Below are 19,722 nucleotides of genomic sequence, written 5' to 3' on the forward strand. Positions count from 1 at the left end.
ACTCACTCGACACTTTAGCTGCAAGACAATGGAATAACATTATCATCGCTGCGGCTTTGGTAAGAATAGCAGTGTATTTTGTTTATATCGGTGTAAGATGCTTATCGCGTTGAAAACATCTTGCGTCCGAGGGTTGCTCTGCCAAAGTGAAGACAAAAGATCTAGTGGTGAAAACAAGACGCTGGCGGTGATGGACGCTAAGCAGGGAAAGGGGGTGAAAATAACTGTAATGGGAGCTCATGCAATAAGACATGTTCTATTTATGAGGAGGAGAAAGCAGATGGCTGCAGTCTGTATCTACATTGTATTTTCATGTTTTTTTTTTTTTTTTACCTGAAGCGGATTTTAAGTGAGCTGTACACAACATGATGACATGGAGTAAACAAGCACGCAAACAGAGGCTGACCAATAAGAGTGTTGTGTGGGGCACAGGGCTGCATCTCTACAGATTGACAGATCATTACATCATATTTTGATTCAAGGATATGATGTCTCCCACCCATAGTTATCTTTTTCTACTGGGTTGGAGCTTATTGTTTTATATTGTCGCATGTTGCTGCATTGGTTTAATCATTGGTAAAAAACAAAAAAACACTTCATTATCTGTGTTCTCTCCTGCAGTTTCTAAGTGGCTCTTGCATTGTCTTCTTTATTGCTAATAGTCTAATATGTGAAAGATTTATGATTGTCTTGTTTTGTTCTGCTCTTGTGCTGCTGCCTCTTGACCAGGTCGTCTTTGTAAATTAGAGTTGGTTCTCAATCAACCCACATGGCTAAATGAAGGTAGGATCAAATGAAATGTAATATTGTGGAAACACTTTGAATAATGGCTTGTAAGGGAAAGTTTAAAATGCATGCATCTGTTTTCTATGTTGCACTGTAAAGAGCACCACAAATGCAGGGCAGTTTCATTTGCCAAAAGTTAAATCTTTTATTTGAAGTTTCAGGTAATTAGTTTAGAGCCTTTCAGTACCGGATATCTCTATTTTCCAAAACCAATGAAGAGATAGCTGTTTTCACCATCTTCCTCATGAAGCCTGGGCCCTGTTGGGGGCAAGCCTCTTCTTTATTTAAAAGCAGGCAGCTGCTGTTGCTGCGACTGGACCTCAGGCAGAGTATCAGAGTGTCATTAGAAACACAGAGCTCTGAGGCTCTCCATCTCACTCCCCTGGCACCCGCATGTTTCTGTCTGTACCGTACATCTTCCTCTAGGCCTGAGCAGCTCTAACAAGGAGCAGGAGGCAGCCAACACACCTGCTCCACCTAGGGCAGGCTCACATCACGGGATCAGATGAGCAGCACAAGGACCATCACATTCACAGCATGGAGCGAGACAAGCCCCACCAGGCGGACCAACACCCAGGGCCAACGTTACACGGAAGCTTGGACACTGTGGCTCATCTTCTGTTTTACTGGAGCAGATGGAGCCCTAAGGTGATGTAAATGTGCAAGCATTTAGACCATCAATGAGTGAAGTTAACTGCTCAATTCTGAGCAAAAAGCTTGGTAATTAGTTATGAATTTCTTGCTATTTGGTAGAATGTGTGTATACATCCACAAATACCCAACAGCACTGTTTTTGAATATGAATAGTTAAAACAAAGGTTGATTTGGTTGATGTTTGTATGTCAGATGTCCTTTATTCCAATCTTAAGAAGTGTGGTTGAAATGCAATATGTGCTTGGATGGGGTTCAAACTGCCAACCATCCAGTAAGTAGGAAAATGCTTAGCCCACTGCAACAATGTCCTATTAGCTTGTATGAATTAAAAGGCATCCAGCTTAAAACCTATATATACAAACAAATACATAAGTCAATGCACGAAAGGTGGCAGATGATAGGGACAGAAGAGAGGAGAACATGTTCAGTTCTTCCGGAAACACAGGCTTCCATTGTACATCATTATAGCGTTGGGCCTGTGAGGGGCCTGTGAGGGACCTGTGAGGGGCCTGTGAGGGACCTGTGGGGGGCATGTAGAGGTGCTAAGGTGCGGCGTACTGTGAGAAGTTAGGTAATTACTTCAAAATGTACACTATGTGCCTCTGCCCTCTTTACACGCTCTCCCTTCGCTCCCAGAAGCACAGAGCAACAACTGCTTTGAATAAGACGGCTTCAAGGCACGGCTACAACACTTTGTAGATGTTCCTCATATCCCCCCAGGACCGGCATCTCTAGAAAACACACGGCTGTATAATGCGGCTCAGGGCAAACATGCAAAGACAATATACAAGAGAGCAGCGCGGAGGTGAGTGGGCGCTCGTCTAGCTGCGTGGGCCCGGACATGATTTCCCAGTCTGTGGCTTTATTATTGCCATGCCTGTCACTGAGTCACAGCAGGAGACTGGTGGGTAATTCAGTCAAGTCCTGACCCAAGATGCTCTGTCGTTCTTCTTTGGATTTCTAATTGACACTGCACTCTTAAGAATGGCAGGTATAACGTTGCGCTGCATCTAGTCGCTATTATTTTGCCAAAGGTTAAATTATGGTAATGACTATATAAGTGAAATGGTTCTACAGTGTACCAAGAACATGTATTTAGTGACATTTATAGCATGGTTTCTCCTGCGTTTATTAAAGGCCCAGTGGGAGGTGGAAAGTTGCCAGCATAGTTTAAACTAAATAAAAGTTTAAACCATACTGAGGAATAATCTGTTTTTTACGCCTTACTGTGGAACAAGCAGGAATAGGCTCCTTCAGATGAATTAACAGTCAGGTTTGTGGAGATGCAAGCTCTACTTACAGTAAGGACATCGTGTTGTACATTTTCACTGCAATACATCATTGAAAATAACAAATGTATGTATATATTTTTGTTTTGGTCTATATTTTTTGGCTTAAGCGTCATGTGCTATGCCTTCCATTTGTATTTTACCTGATTTATTTCTTTAAATATACATTTCAGTAAGTATTTTTACTTTTTTAGACTACCGTACATAAACACAAGCCAATTTTGTAATGGACTATACAATATAAAGGATTGTATTAAGGGCATCTAAAATCTAAACAACCCATGCTTTTCACTGGTGACACACAAAAAAAACACTGCACTCTAATAATTCATTAAACGCGATTATTTAGATTTTTAATTAAATACTGCATTGATAATAGCTGCAGTCACCTCTAGCTGTGCCGTTTCTGGTTAGCATCAGATAACACAAGAGCAGGCTGTCTTCTGTTAGAGCTACATGTCCTCAGTGATATCATCTTAATATAATTTCAGAAGACACTATCTGCTTCCATCTACCTCGTGCGCTCCCCGTCCTCTCATCGGTTCATTACTTGGCGCTGCCGTGCCTATGCAGAAACACAGCTCCACACATTGCATTACATGGTCAGATCTTTGTCCAGTTATCCTCTTTCACACTCCTTCGGATAAATGAAATCTGTTGGCGTTGAAGCGTTTTCCCCCTCTGGATGCACTGATATTTCTGTTATCTTAAATCGAATCTGGGGCTGTGTGGCTTGGTAGTAATCTGGCCTGAGAGCGGAGAACTGCCCAAGAGGAATTTCATACACTTGGGAGAAGTATTGGAGAAGCGAGAGAGGAATAACAATTACATGTGAACCTTGAACAACCCCACTTTTGGAAATAAAATCTGGGACGCTATAAATTCACAGCAAATGACAAGTACATTTATTTTCAAAACTACTTCATCATAAATTGCTAAACTTTGTGTTGACTGAAATATTGGTTCTGCTTTGGCCTTTTGCCTTCCAGTATCCCTGTCCCTGAGGTTTAGACATATTTAATTTCAGATCATGTATTATATTAAATGGATAGGTAGAATTTGATATCTGATATGTTGCTATTTTTATCAAATAATTAAATAGATAATGCCAAATATTTTGGAAAGGTGCAATATGTATCAATACTTTTCTTGGTTCCTTTGCAGATGTCATGGCTTTTGCCTGGAATACTCCACAGAACGGCATTAACATTTTCAGTGTGCTTGTGTTTAGAGTTAAGTGAGTTTAATGCCTTTAAATTTGGCTTGCATTGAGAACTGAAATGTATAAACTTAACACTTAAGTACATTGAGTATTGTTTGAAGTGACTCTTGACTGCATAGTATTTCAGATCTCATGTTCTTCCCTAAAAATAGCTGACAAAGCTAAACAACCGCCTTTGTGTGTTTTTGAGGAACAAAGAGCAAAAGGGAAAGAGCTCTTCAGCACGGCCACAAATCACTGTCTTCCTGACTTTACCTGTGTATTGACATGCAGTCCCAGTCCCTCATCTGGAGACAGCAGCAAATTTGTCATCCTAATATAGATGCCATCACGCCGGAGATGAATGCATTGGGCCAATTCCCTGGTGTAACGTTTGCAAAAACATGACACGCAAAAAGAGGCACAGCAGCTTTGCCCTACAACAGCAGACCGGCCAGTGCAGCGCCCATAGAGTACGCTCATAATCAGATCACTCTTCAGCAGGTCCAACACAAGATCACTCTAATATAGCAGCCAGCGCAGGCTGTGTCAATGTCATCTTAAGTCACGCCTAAGCCTGGATAAACACAGAGCCACACCAAACATTTCCCACAATAGTTGCTCAATTAAAAGTAGTGATGTCACCGTGTACTTTCTTATATATTACTCTTGTTATACTCTTCTTATATACGTTCTCTTTTACTAGTTCGGATGAAAATTGACAGGAACTGGCAATCTTCAAAATTCTGCCATTAATTCTTATCAAGTTGTATATTGGTCAACTAGCATAGAGTACCGGTATTGTAAACCAACAAGCTACACTCAATTTAAAGGTGTAAAAACTATTGATTACATTGTACTTTGCAAACAAATATCCAAAAAGTGTCCAACATTTCACAAATGTCTAAGCTGATGAAAAAAAACTCCATATAAAGGATTCCTTCAACATATTAAAGATTTTAGTATGATTTTTTTTTTTAACAATCTGGGACTTTTATATACCCTTGGTTAGCCAGATATTCAATGGCCATACTAATATAAGTCATAAAATAAGTCAATGCTCAATCTCATTAGGCTCTTCCCTGCTAAGCAGGGTGGTTAGTACTAGGATGGGAGACCACTGTAATGCCAGGTGCCACAGGGGGGCAGTAGTGCAAACTGTTGATGTGTCCTTGGGCAAGACACTTCACTCACTTTGTCTCCAGTGTCCAAGTATGTGGGTACATGAATGAGATGTGGGACAAAGGATGAGAATTAGCCCATGGCTGCAATCTGGTGTAATTACAGCATGTGAATCGTTTATGTTCATTAACATGCCTGTTGGTCATAAACCAACCAACTTATAAAATCTTTGTTTAGATTATAATACCTCTCCTTCAAGGTTGTAGGAACAGATGTTAACCAGGGATTCTTAATTTCCTCCAGATGACTCAACCGTATGTCATCTGCCAGTAAGGCCTATACAGGAACCTCCGGTACTTCATTACACTCAAGCTTCATATTCTGGGTCACACCAGAACAGCAATGCTCTGATTCGAGCTGTAATAAAGTCATTAGACAAGGTACACCCGAACCTCTTTAGTTTATTTGTTGAGTTGTAATGCTATACTGTGGGATATTCTAATCAAAGCACTAACACCTCCCTGAAGACAAGTGGATGCCTAGTTTCAACACGTCTTTGTTGTCAGTGTAGTTCCAAGAGTCTCAGTTCTACATGAAGATTCACGTAATCTTAATCAGTTTAAAATTCCATTGAGCTGAGAATTATTGGCTCAGAGCTTCTTCAGCTCATCTGCTGCACATTTGTCCAGCCTTCAGGAAATGTCTGTATTGTATGTAACAGGTTTTGCAATACAACTCAAATATAACAACAAATGTCCTGTCAAATGTCAATATGCCAGGCTGCCATGTTGAGAATCTGTCAATGCTTTAGAAAAGATTGCATCATACAGACAAGACAATCTGGACTGTCTTCTCATTCTGCCAGCTAATGAAATGCTCAGACGTTCAATGATTAAATCTTTGGAACAACGACAGAAAAAACACAAATAGACCTGTGCCATTTAATAAAAAAACACACACAAACTGATAATATAAGTGTTATTGTCCACATGCTCCAAATGACAGCGACCACAACCATCCAAGCAATTGTGATCGTCAGATGAAATGGTCAGGCAAATCAATATAAAACGGTCTGTTGAGGTATTTGATTCCAATTGAACTGAGACTACAAAAAAATGGGTAAAAACTGAATTAATGTTTCAAGGTTGCAGTTATAATGACTATTGCAATGTGCAGTTGAATTAAAACCTTACAGATGCTTGTTCTAACCACAACTCTAGTGGCTTCAAGGGTAAATGGGGAAATGAATTGATTGTAATGTCAAAAAATGCTATCTTTAATGGACTCTGGCTGAAAATACTTGGTAACACTTTATAATAACTACTCTTATTCCTTTCTTAATAAAGCATGAATAAAGACTGAATTTATAGTGAAAAAATACTTTATTAAGGCTCAGTAACTACTTAATTTATACTTTCCTAACCCTATTTAAGTAGTTACCCAGCTTGAAACATGCTTGATAAACTAAATGTACATTATGAATTAAGTCTTTGTTCCTGCTTTGTTCAGGCAAATGAAGGTGTAGTTATTATAAAGTGGCACCTATTACCTTAATCCCTTTCCACACGCTGTTCCAAATCTTTAGTACCCAATTTTAAATCGTGATGGGGAAACATTCATGTTAGCTGGCAACAGTCCCTCACCAAGGGGCACTGGCAGGGAACATGTGGGCTGTGGGCACAAGGCAGTGGTGAAGGGCAATTCTATATCGGCCCCTGGTGAGGAGGAGATGATGGATTCACTGTGTCGCTGCTACTGAACACGTCAAGCTCAGGGCCAGGTAGGTCTATGGTGCAACCTACTCTGCCATCTGTCAGCTCAGGGTGGGCACGCAGCCTCTGACCAGCCCTGGCACCACTACCACCATCGTCACATCATGCTTTGGAGAAGAAAAGTGCTAAAGGTGGCACAAAGTCCAAAAATAAGATGGAAATCTACAGTTAAACTGTGGCAAATGTGATACTAAGTTTGAAGATTTTGAAGTGGTGTTGTTTGTTGAGATAATTTACACTCTAAAGTCTAATTCAATGAAAAATCCAATTTACAGATTGTTTCATTGGAGTTAGTTCTTATAATCATGCAGATTTTAAGATGCTAAATACTTTTAACTTGGTGTTCATTCAATGTCTTCTGGCACTATAGAGATATAAATGCATTTACCAGTAGTGACCCATGGATGTTTTACACGCCAGAAACAGATTTTATTATCTTTATTTATTATATTATTATTATTATGTTCTATGGATATGATAAGGGATTGGGCATAGATTCTGCAACATTTATAGCCATCATAAAATTTACATCATAAAGCAACTACAGTATAGTTACAAATACAGCTTTTGTCCTTGTTGTTTCTTGGGTCTGGATACACAAGTATACTTAAGAAAGAGAAAAATAATAAATCTCATATTCAAGGCTGAAAATCAACAGTGCATCTGTCAGTGAGGTGAGTCATTTCAAAAGTCTGCTCTGGTCTCAAAGCCTAGAAGACATTGATCCATGGTGGTCAACAGTATCACTGGTTTAAGAAACCTTTGTCTCTATTTCACTAGCATGCACCTGAATGCAGGGTTACACTGGCTCATTGTCTGAATTCAAAGCAGAATTAAATCAATTTTAGAAATACATATGTGTAATCCCTCATTCGTTCAGGAGTGTTCAATTGTAGAAATAACTCACTCAAAAAACAGACTCTCATCAAGAGTAATTCTCATTCTGCAAATCGAGTCTAGGAAATCAGGTTTTATATCCTACTACTACGCCCACCGTGCGTGAACTCCTGATGAAGGGACTTTTTGGTTTCACTTGAGACTACTCTTCTTTTTTTTCTAACAGGACCTGATTAGCATCAGAATGCCCCGGGCGTATCCCACTACATGGTTTCAAAACACTATTGTATACAAGTGAAAGTGAAACCAAAACTCAATTTGAATTTGTTCAGAACACGCTGAGTCTACAGAGCCTCCCTCCAACTGAAGTGTTCATGTACTGATTAATACAATTATGTTGGCTTTCAAATGTCGTTTTTTTTGTTTTTTTTTAATATTTCCTGTTCAAGAAGAATACATGCAACTTTAATTGAAACGTTCAAAGGACAAGTCAAATAGCGACGTTTTTCAATTGTATTAATAATCACACATAATATATATAGACTTGACAGATTGGAAATACATTATGTACATTATAATACATTATGAACCCACTTAATAATGAATTGACAGTCAGTTGTTAAGATACTTGTTGACCATACAATTAGCAGTAAAATAGAGAACTAATCTTCCTACAGAAAAAATACTGCAACATTAAAACTTGTGATTTAAAGCCGGTTTTAAGGTGAAGTATGACTAGATGTCATACCAGACAATTAAAAAAAAGAAGTGTTCGCTTTAAGCCTTAGGGGAGATCTTCTCAGATAAATGGGAGGTCTGCATCCTGATTTGTCCAGGATTAGCACTAAATCTAGACTGGGAAGACTCATTGCAGCTGATCTTGTAAAACAATAATCCTGTGGCTTTATCAGGACTATCTGAGCAGAGCCTAAAGGTAGTTATTGCTAGAGCGAGAAGACACAGTGCATGGATGATTAAAACAGAAAAGATGTTGCCGTTATTGGCTGCTAGATTCAGAGGACTTTTTCTCCAACAAGATTACACTCACAATAAGTTTATTATTTGGAAGAGTCTTGCTAGTATCCAGACATCTGCAATGAAGGTGTAGGAGAGCAGTGTGTCAAATCTCCCGTTGTCCATGTGAATTATATGGAAATGGAAGAGTTTGTGCCCCAGACTCCAAACTAAGGAAAATACAAGCGTTACAAAGCTGCTGGGCTGGAACAGGGCTGTGTGCTCTGGCTGTAAATTAAATGAAGCGCTCAGTGCATCCTCAGTGTAGTTCACTCGTGCCAAGTTTTTTCTGAAAATACCTGTCTGCTTATTTAATAGTCAAACCTTTGGCAAAATGAAAACTTAAATCATACTTCTTAATAACTAGGAGGACTAAAAAACTGTCTACACCAAGATTCCAGGCCCAAACTAGTTCTAAACTGGGTCTAAACCTGCATACACCATGGTCTAAAACAGGACTAAACCAACGTTCAAACTTAAAAAAAACTAACCCAAGGAAAACCAGCCTAGATCTGATTGTGTATTGTGTATATTTGTGAAACCATTACCATGACCTCTTTATAACAATATTATTCCGCCCTGAAACTAGTTCTATTTACAGACCAGTTTTAGCCATTGTAGTAAAACAATAAAACAACATACATTTCACTTAAAACAAGATGATTCTTGTTTTTTACAAGTTAATCCTAATTCAAATGAGGACAAAACATCTTTAAATTGCTCCGAAAGCTGTGCAAGTGTATATTTTACAGTGCAACATTACCGAGATACAGATCTGCTGGACTGGAACAGGGCTTTGTGCAGTGGCTGTAAATGAAACAGCCTGCACAATGTGTCCTCAATGTTCTTCAGTCTCCCATAATAACCGTTACACCCCTCACCTATGGGTTAATTCACAAACACTACAAGGCCAATTGGCTATTCGCTAACAATGATATTGCCTTGTGGCTATTTATCGTGCTGAGGAACAGGCTGTTATCTGTATTTGTTAAAATTGCAACAAGCGGTGAGCTATGAAGATAAAACTGTTCAAAGCACAGAGGTGATAAAAGAAACATAGGGATCACAAGGGTCAAAATGTACCAGTGTGCAGAAAAAATATGTTGACCTCAATGTACGACAGGCTTATAAATATATTTAAGAGACCAAGCGGTGCCTCAGTGAACCTGCAAGGCTTAAAATTATCACTATTTGATGAAGACTGAAATGATGATGATAATAATGTAAATAATAAAACAATAATAATGCATACATTTTACTATTTTATGGCTAGAGGACATGAACCCAAGTACAACTAAGAATTGTTGTTTTTTTCCTTTTCAGGTGTAGGCTTTACTTTGACCGAAACGAAGCAAATGTTAAATCGGGGTGAAAAAAAGACATTCAGAAAATTGTCGAAGCAACAAAGACACCAAGACCAACACAAACCCTATGCATCCTTGCTAAAAAGCCTAAAACCCTGGCTATCGAGGAGCACTATAGCATCATTAATAGTGCTTATCGATACAAAATACCATTCTACATTAACTGCCATTGTTGTCCCATTGCCCAGTGATGCAAAGTAAAAGTTTGGCACCTTGTCGTTCCATCCTTGTGTCTTTCAGAAGGCCAGTGTAACTTTAGGGGATGTTTTTGCAGAAACAACTGTTGGCGGATGGCAGCCTCTCTCGACGAGCGCGCTACGATTTACACAGTGTGTGTGTGTGCTGCGCCTGGCTGATAATCCGAAGCGGCGCAGGTGAGAATCCATCACTGTCAAAAGCTCTCAATGGCAGAACGAGATAGCGGCGGACGCTCGTTTTTCTGAGCCGGACGCGAGCAGCGACACAGGGCTCTATCTCTTATCTCTGAGGGCTTTTGATTAAGTATCATCAAGTATTAAATGCTGTCTTTTAAAGCCGACATTTTGTCCTATAACATGTCCAAATCTTTACTCAAACTATTGGCATTTACAGTATTATGTTTCAAAGGGAATTCAGTCCAATATTGTCACAGATTTTCATTTTCACGCTAATTTTAGTTTTTTTGGGAAAGAAGCCTTAGGCAGGAAACAAGATAAATAATACAAAATAAAAGTGGCATCAGAATCTACAACAACATGTTAGTATGAGTTTAAATTTCAAAAGGATTTTCATTGTTGACCACGTGCATAAACTAAATTTTAAAGTCCAAATAGTGGTAGAATTCAAAATAACACCAATTTCTCCAGCAGTGTGGCAATTCCCAAAATACTGAACAAAAATATGGTGTGAGAAGCAAGTGAATAGTGTATAAAGCAGTGCATCTATTGTTAATGGAAGTACACAAAGGAAACTTTAATTGGATGTAACCAGGCACTTCTGCTAAGGACTGCTATGTCAATAAAGTATAATAGTGTAGCCAAGCACCTGCTACAACTCAAGCAGCAAAATACAGTAGTTGGCGATATAAAGTTCCAAAGCTGACAGTGGGAGATGGTGGAGAAGACTTTTAATTTCTTGGTGATAAAAATCCCAAAATATTACTTATTACAACAATTCTGACTCATGCATTTCTTCCCTGATTAAGCCAGAGCACTCAGAAGATATTATCCCTGTTATGAAGGCATGAGTGGTCACCCAGTGGTCCGAGAAAATGACAGTCATGTAATGTCATCCAAAAGCTTAAGCAGTCCGATGCATCTGGTTCACCCAATGTAACAGCGACGTCCATTCCAATTAAATAAATACATTACAATATCCATATAATCATCTACTCTGTAGGGAGTAAGTGCTCCACAGTCGGACATGCATTAAGCCTGCGACTAAGCAGCATCTTTATGATGGAGGGGGAGTTTTCTCATTAAAATATATTATGGAATTTAAACTTGGTCATCTACACAAGAAGTATAACGCCAATTAAAGTATTATTTGGGTAGTTTGTGGAGCCGACACATGTCAAACAAGTTGGAACTCAGAATATTAAACTAGTTCATTGTAATTTGAGTAAAGTCCACTTTAAAATACCCAAAAGATTTGTAAATACTTGCAAAACATGCAATGTACAACAGTATGTGGGAGGTGGCATTCACAACTGCTGGGCAATATATCGACTTAGTAATATTATATTATATTGTCATTGTAATGAAAATGATGTGGTATCTTATCGTTTATGCCAATAGTGATCAAATATGGACAAAAAAGCCAATTAGACAATAAAAATGGAACAAAAAGAGGTGATTTGCGTAGGGAATTTCACATAGAACCGATACATTAACCACAACAAAAACAAAGGTACATTTCAGGCCTCTTCTGTATGATGAATATCTCACTCCAAACAACAATACTCAAATAATATTAAGACATTCATTTTGTGTGTAATGCCCATCCCTCTTCACAACTAAAGCTTTGTCTATTCTTCCATTTCTTCCATTTCTTCTTGCCTGGATCTATATTGCCTATTAGCTTGAATACAGCTACACTTGGATAGCCAGATCTATATTTTCCTTTCCTTGACCATTTTCACCAGGCTGCAATTCGCCCAGATATGCTGAGTGCCATTTCAATTCCACAGAGAGATGCCATACTAAAAAATGTACCAGTCTCAGTAATGTGAGGCTCTTAGGACATAAAAGCAAGAGGCGGGATTGCATTGGCTATCAGGGGCAGATGGAACCACTGAACAATGGTCAAAACGCTGGCTGTAGAAAGGGCATGGCACGGAATGGACCTTTTCTTAGTGTGCAGTGTCCCAAGACAGTACTGTCCTAAAGGGGGCGCTCTCAGTGGGGAAAGTGTCATGTCTGATGAAACTGAACACACGGACATCTCCCATCGCACATGTTTTTGTGAGATTACTGCATCATAATTCACTGCAAAGTGCGATGACCTTTATGAATGAGTGCACAGGATATCGAATACACAATTGTAGGACATCAGCTCTCAAACTTTATGCACCAACTAAGAAAATATTTAGGCTTTCTAGTACCACCAGGGCTAATATAAGACATTGTTGCTACCAAAAAAAGGGGGGGAATTGAGAAAAGACCTGAAAAGGAGTGTGTGTACCATCAGAGCAAGCTCGCGTAAAACCACAATCAGAACAAATCCCTTTTGTTACAACAAGAATACCTAAACTAAATGTTAGAGTGTAAAATCCTAAAATGCTATTTTTGCAACCACTGCTTTGACTATTATTGATGAAGGCCTGATTAATATTGCAATTACTCTTACATTCACCAATGTAACTACTGCAGTAATACCCTTATACTGCTGCTTTAGTAGTACCAGTACTACTACAACAAAATGCCAATTTATTTTTCACATACAAATGGACCACAACCCGTATGTTACTTTTCACCACTTGCCTGTCTCCATAGAGATGTTATTGCTGGGCCTGGAACCATAATTGCTATAGACTTATTGTTCAATATATGACAGATGGAACAATGCAGGTAGATTTTTTGTTTTGTTTTGCTACATTAACAGTCGAGGGTTGAATAATTTTCATATCTGACTCATTAAGGATACTAAGAAACTAAGATATTTTATGTTGCAGCTTGTGTTTTTAGGATTTGTTCATTTAGAAAAAGGTTTACTGGGATTTTCCAGGTTTAGTGTTCTTGTGTCAGGGATGTAATTTTAATATTAGCCTTTTTCGCAATGTTTTTATTTGCAACATATTGATATGCTTCAAAATGTGTTCTTCTCCAAATGTGTTCAGATGGTTTTTGCTTTGCCAGGAATGTTCGACAGTTTGGTCTTAAATGCATCTAATGGCATGGAGACAAGTAAGAGACGCCACCAGGCCAGTTAAAGGTCAGGTTTGACCTATAGCTGGTGACAACGCACATAGAAATAATACATGTATTTAATGTACTTTATGTACATCAATGCCTGTAATTAAATAAATGCAAGCCATATATGTTTTACGGCCATAATATGTAATATTCTTGTCAAAAAATAAGAGACAAGCAGGTGGGGCAAAGTTACATTAAATTCTTAGAAACTACTCAATATCCTCTCCAAAACAATATGGAAATATAATTGCTATAAATCTTTCCAACTAAACTCAAATGCAACACTGTGAAAGACATCTTAAAATCCCAATTTCTCTGTTAGTCTCTTGATTCCTGCACTGATTTACCACTCTGCATGGAGCTGGGATACAATTACACTCGATTGTCTGATATTTCTACTGCATTACACGCTTCTGAAACGGTCCAGGAGTCACGCTGCGTCTCAGAGAGAACCATTCTGCCAGATCAATATTTATTATTGTATGATTTGTCAGCATCTGCACTCTCTCACAACACCATGACAGCCTCCATATAGATGTAATGATGTATGTACGGTAATTTGTAAGTGCAATTTTTCAGAGGAGATGGTCATTTTATATCACATGAACAAGTAGTAGCTTGCTGCATGATGTTTTATTACCACCTGATTGCCAAATGTTCACACAAATGATGGCCACAATGTTCTAGTATATTCACTTTGATCAAACTAAAGTGACCTGCTGTGAATCCAATTATGTAAAGAACCAAATGAGATTTGAGCTTCTTGTGGACACTATTTGATGCTAATGACTCACCTCATTGAGAAACATGAAAGTCACTGTTGAAATGCAAGCAGTGAACCACCGATAAAAAGAAATATAAACATATATATTGCATGATATGTTCCCTTTAAATCATGTGCGCATAATACTAATGCTACTGCAATTGTTGTTGCTGTAGTTCCTCAACTGTGTGTGTGAAACATCTGAATCAATCTTCCTTTACCTGCTGTGGCTCTCGGGGCGTGGTCTGCTTGACTCTGCGGCTGGATGCGGTCGTCGTGGTGATCTCCATGATGGATGTGGAGGTCTCGGAGCGGTTGGCCGTGGTGCTGGACTGAGGAGTGATGGAGGAGGGCGACTCCCCAACGAGCCGCACGCTGCCCTGGATCTTTATGTTGGGGTCCCCTTCGGCCGCCATGTTGAAGACCTTCAGGCCGTTGTAGTAAAGACCTGAGAGCTGGCCCTGGAACGATCTGCTGCGGTCACGCTCCCAGCCTCCCATCTGAATAGTGGTCTGACTGTTGAAGATGGTAAGCTGCCGCCCTGTGGGAAAACAATGTTACATATATACAAAAGGCATTGAGCGAGTGGACTCAGCCACTTGTAGTCAACAGAAAAAAGACAGATTATTTGCCCAGTGGTTAATGACTGCAATAAATTACAGGTTGTAGAGGCAGAACCTGGTAATTTATTGTCATTGTTGTGATGGAAAGCTTAAGAAGTATCAACGTAAACAAAATCAGGATTGATGCAGTTTTGCTAAAAGGGGAAGTGCAAAAAGGCCATAGAACAAATAAAGAAAAAGGGGATTTACTGCAACAAATTAGTAAAAACAAACCACCATTGAAAAGTGACAGTAAATTGGTAATTTGTAGTTGAAACAAGAACTAAAAACATGTTTGAGACTCATCAAGATACAATGGCACTTAGAAATCAACAGAGAGAGGCATGCAAACAGAGGTAGGGATGGTTCGACTAAGCAAGGCACAACAACATTTATCTATTTAGCAAAAGAAACCAAAGGACATAAGTGAGATATGGTTGGGCACATGAGAAATGAGAGCTCCTTTTCAAAAACAAAACACAAATCCGAAGAGGGCTCCCATTTGAGTGAAGGATATGGCCCGTTATTATTGAAACACAGCATGCACTCAGTTAGGTTTAAGACTTTGCTCTAGTCCTAGATTTACATCATGTTAAAGGGACTGAAGCCAATTCATATTGTGGTTATTTATGTCTATTTAAGCAAACATACACTTCTAAGTGTGTGAAACAACAGCTACTGAAAGTCTAGTGTGAAACTTTTACATTTATCATTTAACGTTTACTTCAAAAGACTACTACAATTTAAACATATTTTATCAAATACAGAAAAATAGATTTATTGTAATAATTACAGTCCCTTTAACCTTAAGTATTTAAACAGCTACAATTATCAAATCAATACATTATTATAAATTATATCAAAGACTACATTTATCTCTATACATCATTTTTATTTTCTGTTTAACTGTACATTTATTTTAATTGTGTTATTTACAAAATAAAGCTATAACTTGTTTATGTTCAAATTAATTTTATTGACATTTTAATTAATGATTTTACCTTTGTCGAGTAGCCATTCGTCAACTACTCGACCAAGTCGATATGGGATTCGCTGTCTAGCAATCGCCAGGCGTTCGTTATCATTGTTGCCTTTAAAGTTTAAAGAGACATTTCTTGGTTACAATCTGTAAGGTCAAAGGTTAAAGGTTATGCTACACAACTCCACATACTTTTAGTATAGTTTATCTATTTAAAAACAATATTAACTAAAACATTATTTTACCAAACCTCAATCCTTTTATTTTATTTTATTCAACAAATTATATCTATATTAATTGACAATAACTTGACTCAAACCTTTCTTCTAAGTTAATCCTGCTGTTATCAACAAACCAAAATCAAATTTAATGCCACCAATCTTCCCCAATACATGTCCACCCCATTTGTTTTTACACTGTTTTTAAGTCTTTTTAACTTCCTCTAAACTTTACAATTCATTTAAAGGTATTATTTTATGCTTTTAATCATTTGTGCAACAATTTATCATATTACAAATGCCCACCCCATTTTAATTGACAAGAAATACACACTATTTGCCCTAAAAGAGTTCACATTAAGAGAAAAGACAAAGTGCATCAGATCACTGTAAACATTATCCGCGAGACCTTGACAAAAGCTGTGGTTGTGAAAAAAGAGGTCACATTTCCCCGACATATAAGAAACATTATTTGGGAGAAAATACTTGTAAGTTGAAAATGTTGCTATTGGAATCTGTGTGATGGATCGGAGAGTCTCTTGGGCATTAATGGGGCACGATCACGTCCACACATCGCACAGGCTAAAGTGTCTCGCAGCGCTCTCCTCTGCCATTGTCTGCACAGATTGAATTCAGTCAGCCCATTCTTCCAGCAGATTGACAATGTTTGTCCCATCAACTATATTAATTCAGTCGGGTCAGATAAAGGATCTGCTCGCTAACCAGCTTTTTTTGAGGTGAATAGCTTCGATAAAAGGAGAAGATGTGTCCAAGAGAGAAGAGGTCTGAAGTAATGGATGCACAGCCGGCTTAATGAAATGACCTTAGAAGTAATAATACACTTTTAATCGAATTGTTGAATTACTGTGAAATATATGGTTTTGGGGGAAAATGGGCAGCTCATTGTGGTGCAGTGACCATAAAAGTATGTGAAAGATGAAGGTTCTGAACTGAGTCACTACTCGTGCAGAAAGCCTGAATTACGTACGCCCCACACACCACAAACTACGATGTTAAAGAATACTTTTGTGCTATGAGTGCAGTCTATTGCAGATCTGAAAATTTAATTATAGAGACAGCTTTGAAGGTGCTTGTTAAGCCAGCCCAAAACCCAAATTGTCCCCATTTGAAAAACACACATCGTAGTTTTCAGTTTATCGGCTTGTTCTTGTCTTTTGCGTCGTATTCAATTAGTCTATGTTGCTTTGGGCAGCGCTGGTTGTTGTAAATGTTCAACAAATTAATTTGATCTTGACCTTTTGAAGCTCTACCGACCAATTTCTGTCCACGTTACACTCGGGTCAGAACACATTTGGATGAGAATAGTTTACAGAGAGGCACATTGTATTAGATTAAGCTCTTCAATTGTTTTGTAAGGACCATAATCTTTAAAACTAGTGTTAGGAAGATCTTGCAAGATAAAATTATCTGTCCAAACGTGGAAAATGATTGTGTGAGATGTGTTCACGGGCTCTGAAAAAGCTGTAGCTCCAAATATATGTGCTACAATGACAGCAAACATATAAAATTAATTAATGAAAAACTATTGTGAGGCCAACATTGTTAACTGAACCACACCAATTATGCATATAAGTTAATTTGAAATACAGTCTTGTCTTGTTTCGTGGACCCAATCTGGTGTCTCGTCTCGCTCTGTTTTCTTGTGTCTTTCAGGAAAAAGGAAACATTGCAGTTGTATTTAACGTGGGCACAGACGACATAAACATTGAGGACCCAATCTGGTGTCTCGTCTCATGGTAATTGTGTCTCTCCCAAATAGTTACGTTCATTCCCCTAATCATTAATTCCTAACTGTTTAATTTTTTTCAACGGGAAGCAACCAGTGTTTAGTGTTTTGCCTTTTTATAAACACAAAACTGGTTTCACAAATGCCTGAAAGGTGTCGGTTTCTGCCAACTGACGTCCTGCAGTGCTGTCAGCGCAGATATCGGGACTTTTAAACAGCTTTTTCATGACTTTACACAGACAGGCAAAGACCTTCATCGCAGTAAGCACTAAAAGCTCAAAGTCACTTAAAAAAGGTAATTCACATTTAGTGCGGCACTATTACAGCGCACAGGGGAAGTTTCAGACACTTAAAGGCCCTGTTTCTGTTGTTGGAAGATTCCATTACGTTTGCCCTGTTTGCTAATCACTAATGCTAATAATTTTTAGCAACAAAACCACATTTGCGTTTTTAAATGCAGCTGTACTCTTAAATGTCAGAACAACAGTTAACAGTAAAGATTTGGACTGATCTGATGTAGTATCCTCCGTTTTGTGTTGATGTAACTAAACGGAGTGAATTAAACAAGCGGTGCAGTTGGAAGTGTGACATTCTAAACGGAAACTTGATGTGTTTTTTGACTGGTGAACATTTCTGCCACATCCTCTGGCTTTCCTCTCATTAAGTGCGCAGTAGCAGAGATACAGCCGATTCCAGCCTAAAGGAAAAGATATGTTTTCTTTTTTTCTTAATACCAAATTGTTGCAATCATGGGGGAGCGCTAGTTAAATCATTTTCTGTGACTGTGAACCCTTTGCAGAGGTCAGTGCCAAACTAGGCCCCAGGGAGCAGTTAGCCCCCAGCTGTTTGTAGGACAGTAAGGACAGTCAGTAAAGATATAAACGAGCTTTTAAAAAATAGTGTGCGGGCAAACCATGTGAGTGTTGAAACCTAATTACATATTTACTCACGTATACATCCTGCAATGAAATCAGTTTATTTTGTATTTTACATGTTTCTTTATTAGAGTAGATATTTTCCACGTTGAACTTGTGGTAAGATGCAAACACACTTGCAATCAGAAAGTCTCACTATTAAAGCCTTTGGTAGATAATTATTTCCACTTGAATACTACTTTTAATAGCCCATAGCCCCATAGTTTATTGGTTGTTTCTTTCATTGAGAATATCGGAAATAGTGCTGCATGATACTGGAAATAATTGCGATATGTCTGTTAAATGCTGCTATATAGTGCAATTGAATGAGTTTGTTTATTTTAATTATTGTGTCAGCCAATATTCCAATATCAATTCTGTTTCGATATAATGTGCAGCCCTAGTGAAAAAACATGATCCTCCTTAAATTATCCTTAAATATGCTGCAGACATTTTTGAAATACTTGGGTCTTTCCATCTCATATATCCACCTTTATTTATTTTGGTTTTGGCATCTGTAACACTATTGGCATCTGTAACACTACTGGTCTTCACGTGCTTGTCTCAGCAGTCTCTCCTTACAGTCAGGTTAATTAGGTGTGGATATAATCAAGCCCTGATCGTGTATTGATCCACTCTATGGGACAGTGGAGTGCTCAACAATGGCCTCCCCTGAGCCTCCACACAGCGTCCCATTCATGTGCTAGCGGCTCTTACGACTGTTGCCGAGAGCCGATTGGTTTCCTTTATGGAGCGGGGGGCAGGGCTAAATCTTATCTCTTCTTCCAGACAGCGGCCATTCAGCGAGACTGTCCCGAACCGACCTGCTCCGTCCTGGGCTTGCTTGTTCCCTTTTTGTTAATAAAGTGCTCAGATAAGGTAGGGAGCTTTATCTCGTTACAAGCCCTCAGACAACCGCCCCATTGAATCGCCACAAATATGCAAATTCTCCTAGTGTTTTGGAGAGCTAGGAGATTTGGGAGGTGGTTCCCAAACAAATAGCGCTATTATTTTTATTAATCAGTCCCTCTTCTCCTGGTTTGGCTTCTAAGAGGCACTGCAACATTT

At 38.6% G+C, this 19,722-nt stretch overlaps 1 protein-coding gene across 25 annotated transcripts in view; it reads right to left on the reverse strand.

The window, feature by feature from the left end:
- LOC140351099 (neurexin-1a-like) overlaps positions 1 to 19,722 on the reverse strand; it is a 313,779-nt gene that overhangs the window by 31,115 nt on the left and 262,942 nt on the right. For 14 of the 25 annotated variants that reach the window (XM_072436776.1, XM_072436770.1, XM_072436774.1 and 11 more), the window contains 2 exons: positions 15,798 to 15,887; positions 14,416 to 14,735 (listed from right to left, as the gene is read on the reverse strand). In XM_072436776.1, the coding sequence (XP_072292877.1) occupies positions 14,416 to 14,735; positions 15,798 to 15,887 (410 nt within the window). Of the gene's footprint in view, positions 1 to 14,393; positions 14,736 to 15,797; positions 15,888 to 19,722 lie in introns of all 25 variants that reach the window. The other 11 variants (XM_072436782.1, XM_072436781.1, XM_072436779.1 and 8 more) reach the window with 2 other exon arrangements.

This window comes from Eucyclogobius newberryi, unplaced genomic scaffold (assembly GCF_026437365.1).
Source record: "Eucyclogobius newberryi isolate DKJ021-1_F unplaced genomic scaffold, fEucNew1.0.hap1 SCAF_8, whole genome shotgun sequence".
In the NCBI taxonomy this organism is placed as follows: domain Eukaryota; kingdom Metazoa; phylum Chordata; class Actinopteri; order Gobiiformes; family Gobiidae; genus Eucyclogobius; species Eucyclogobius newberryi.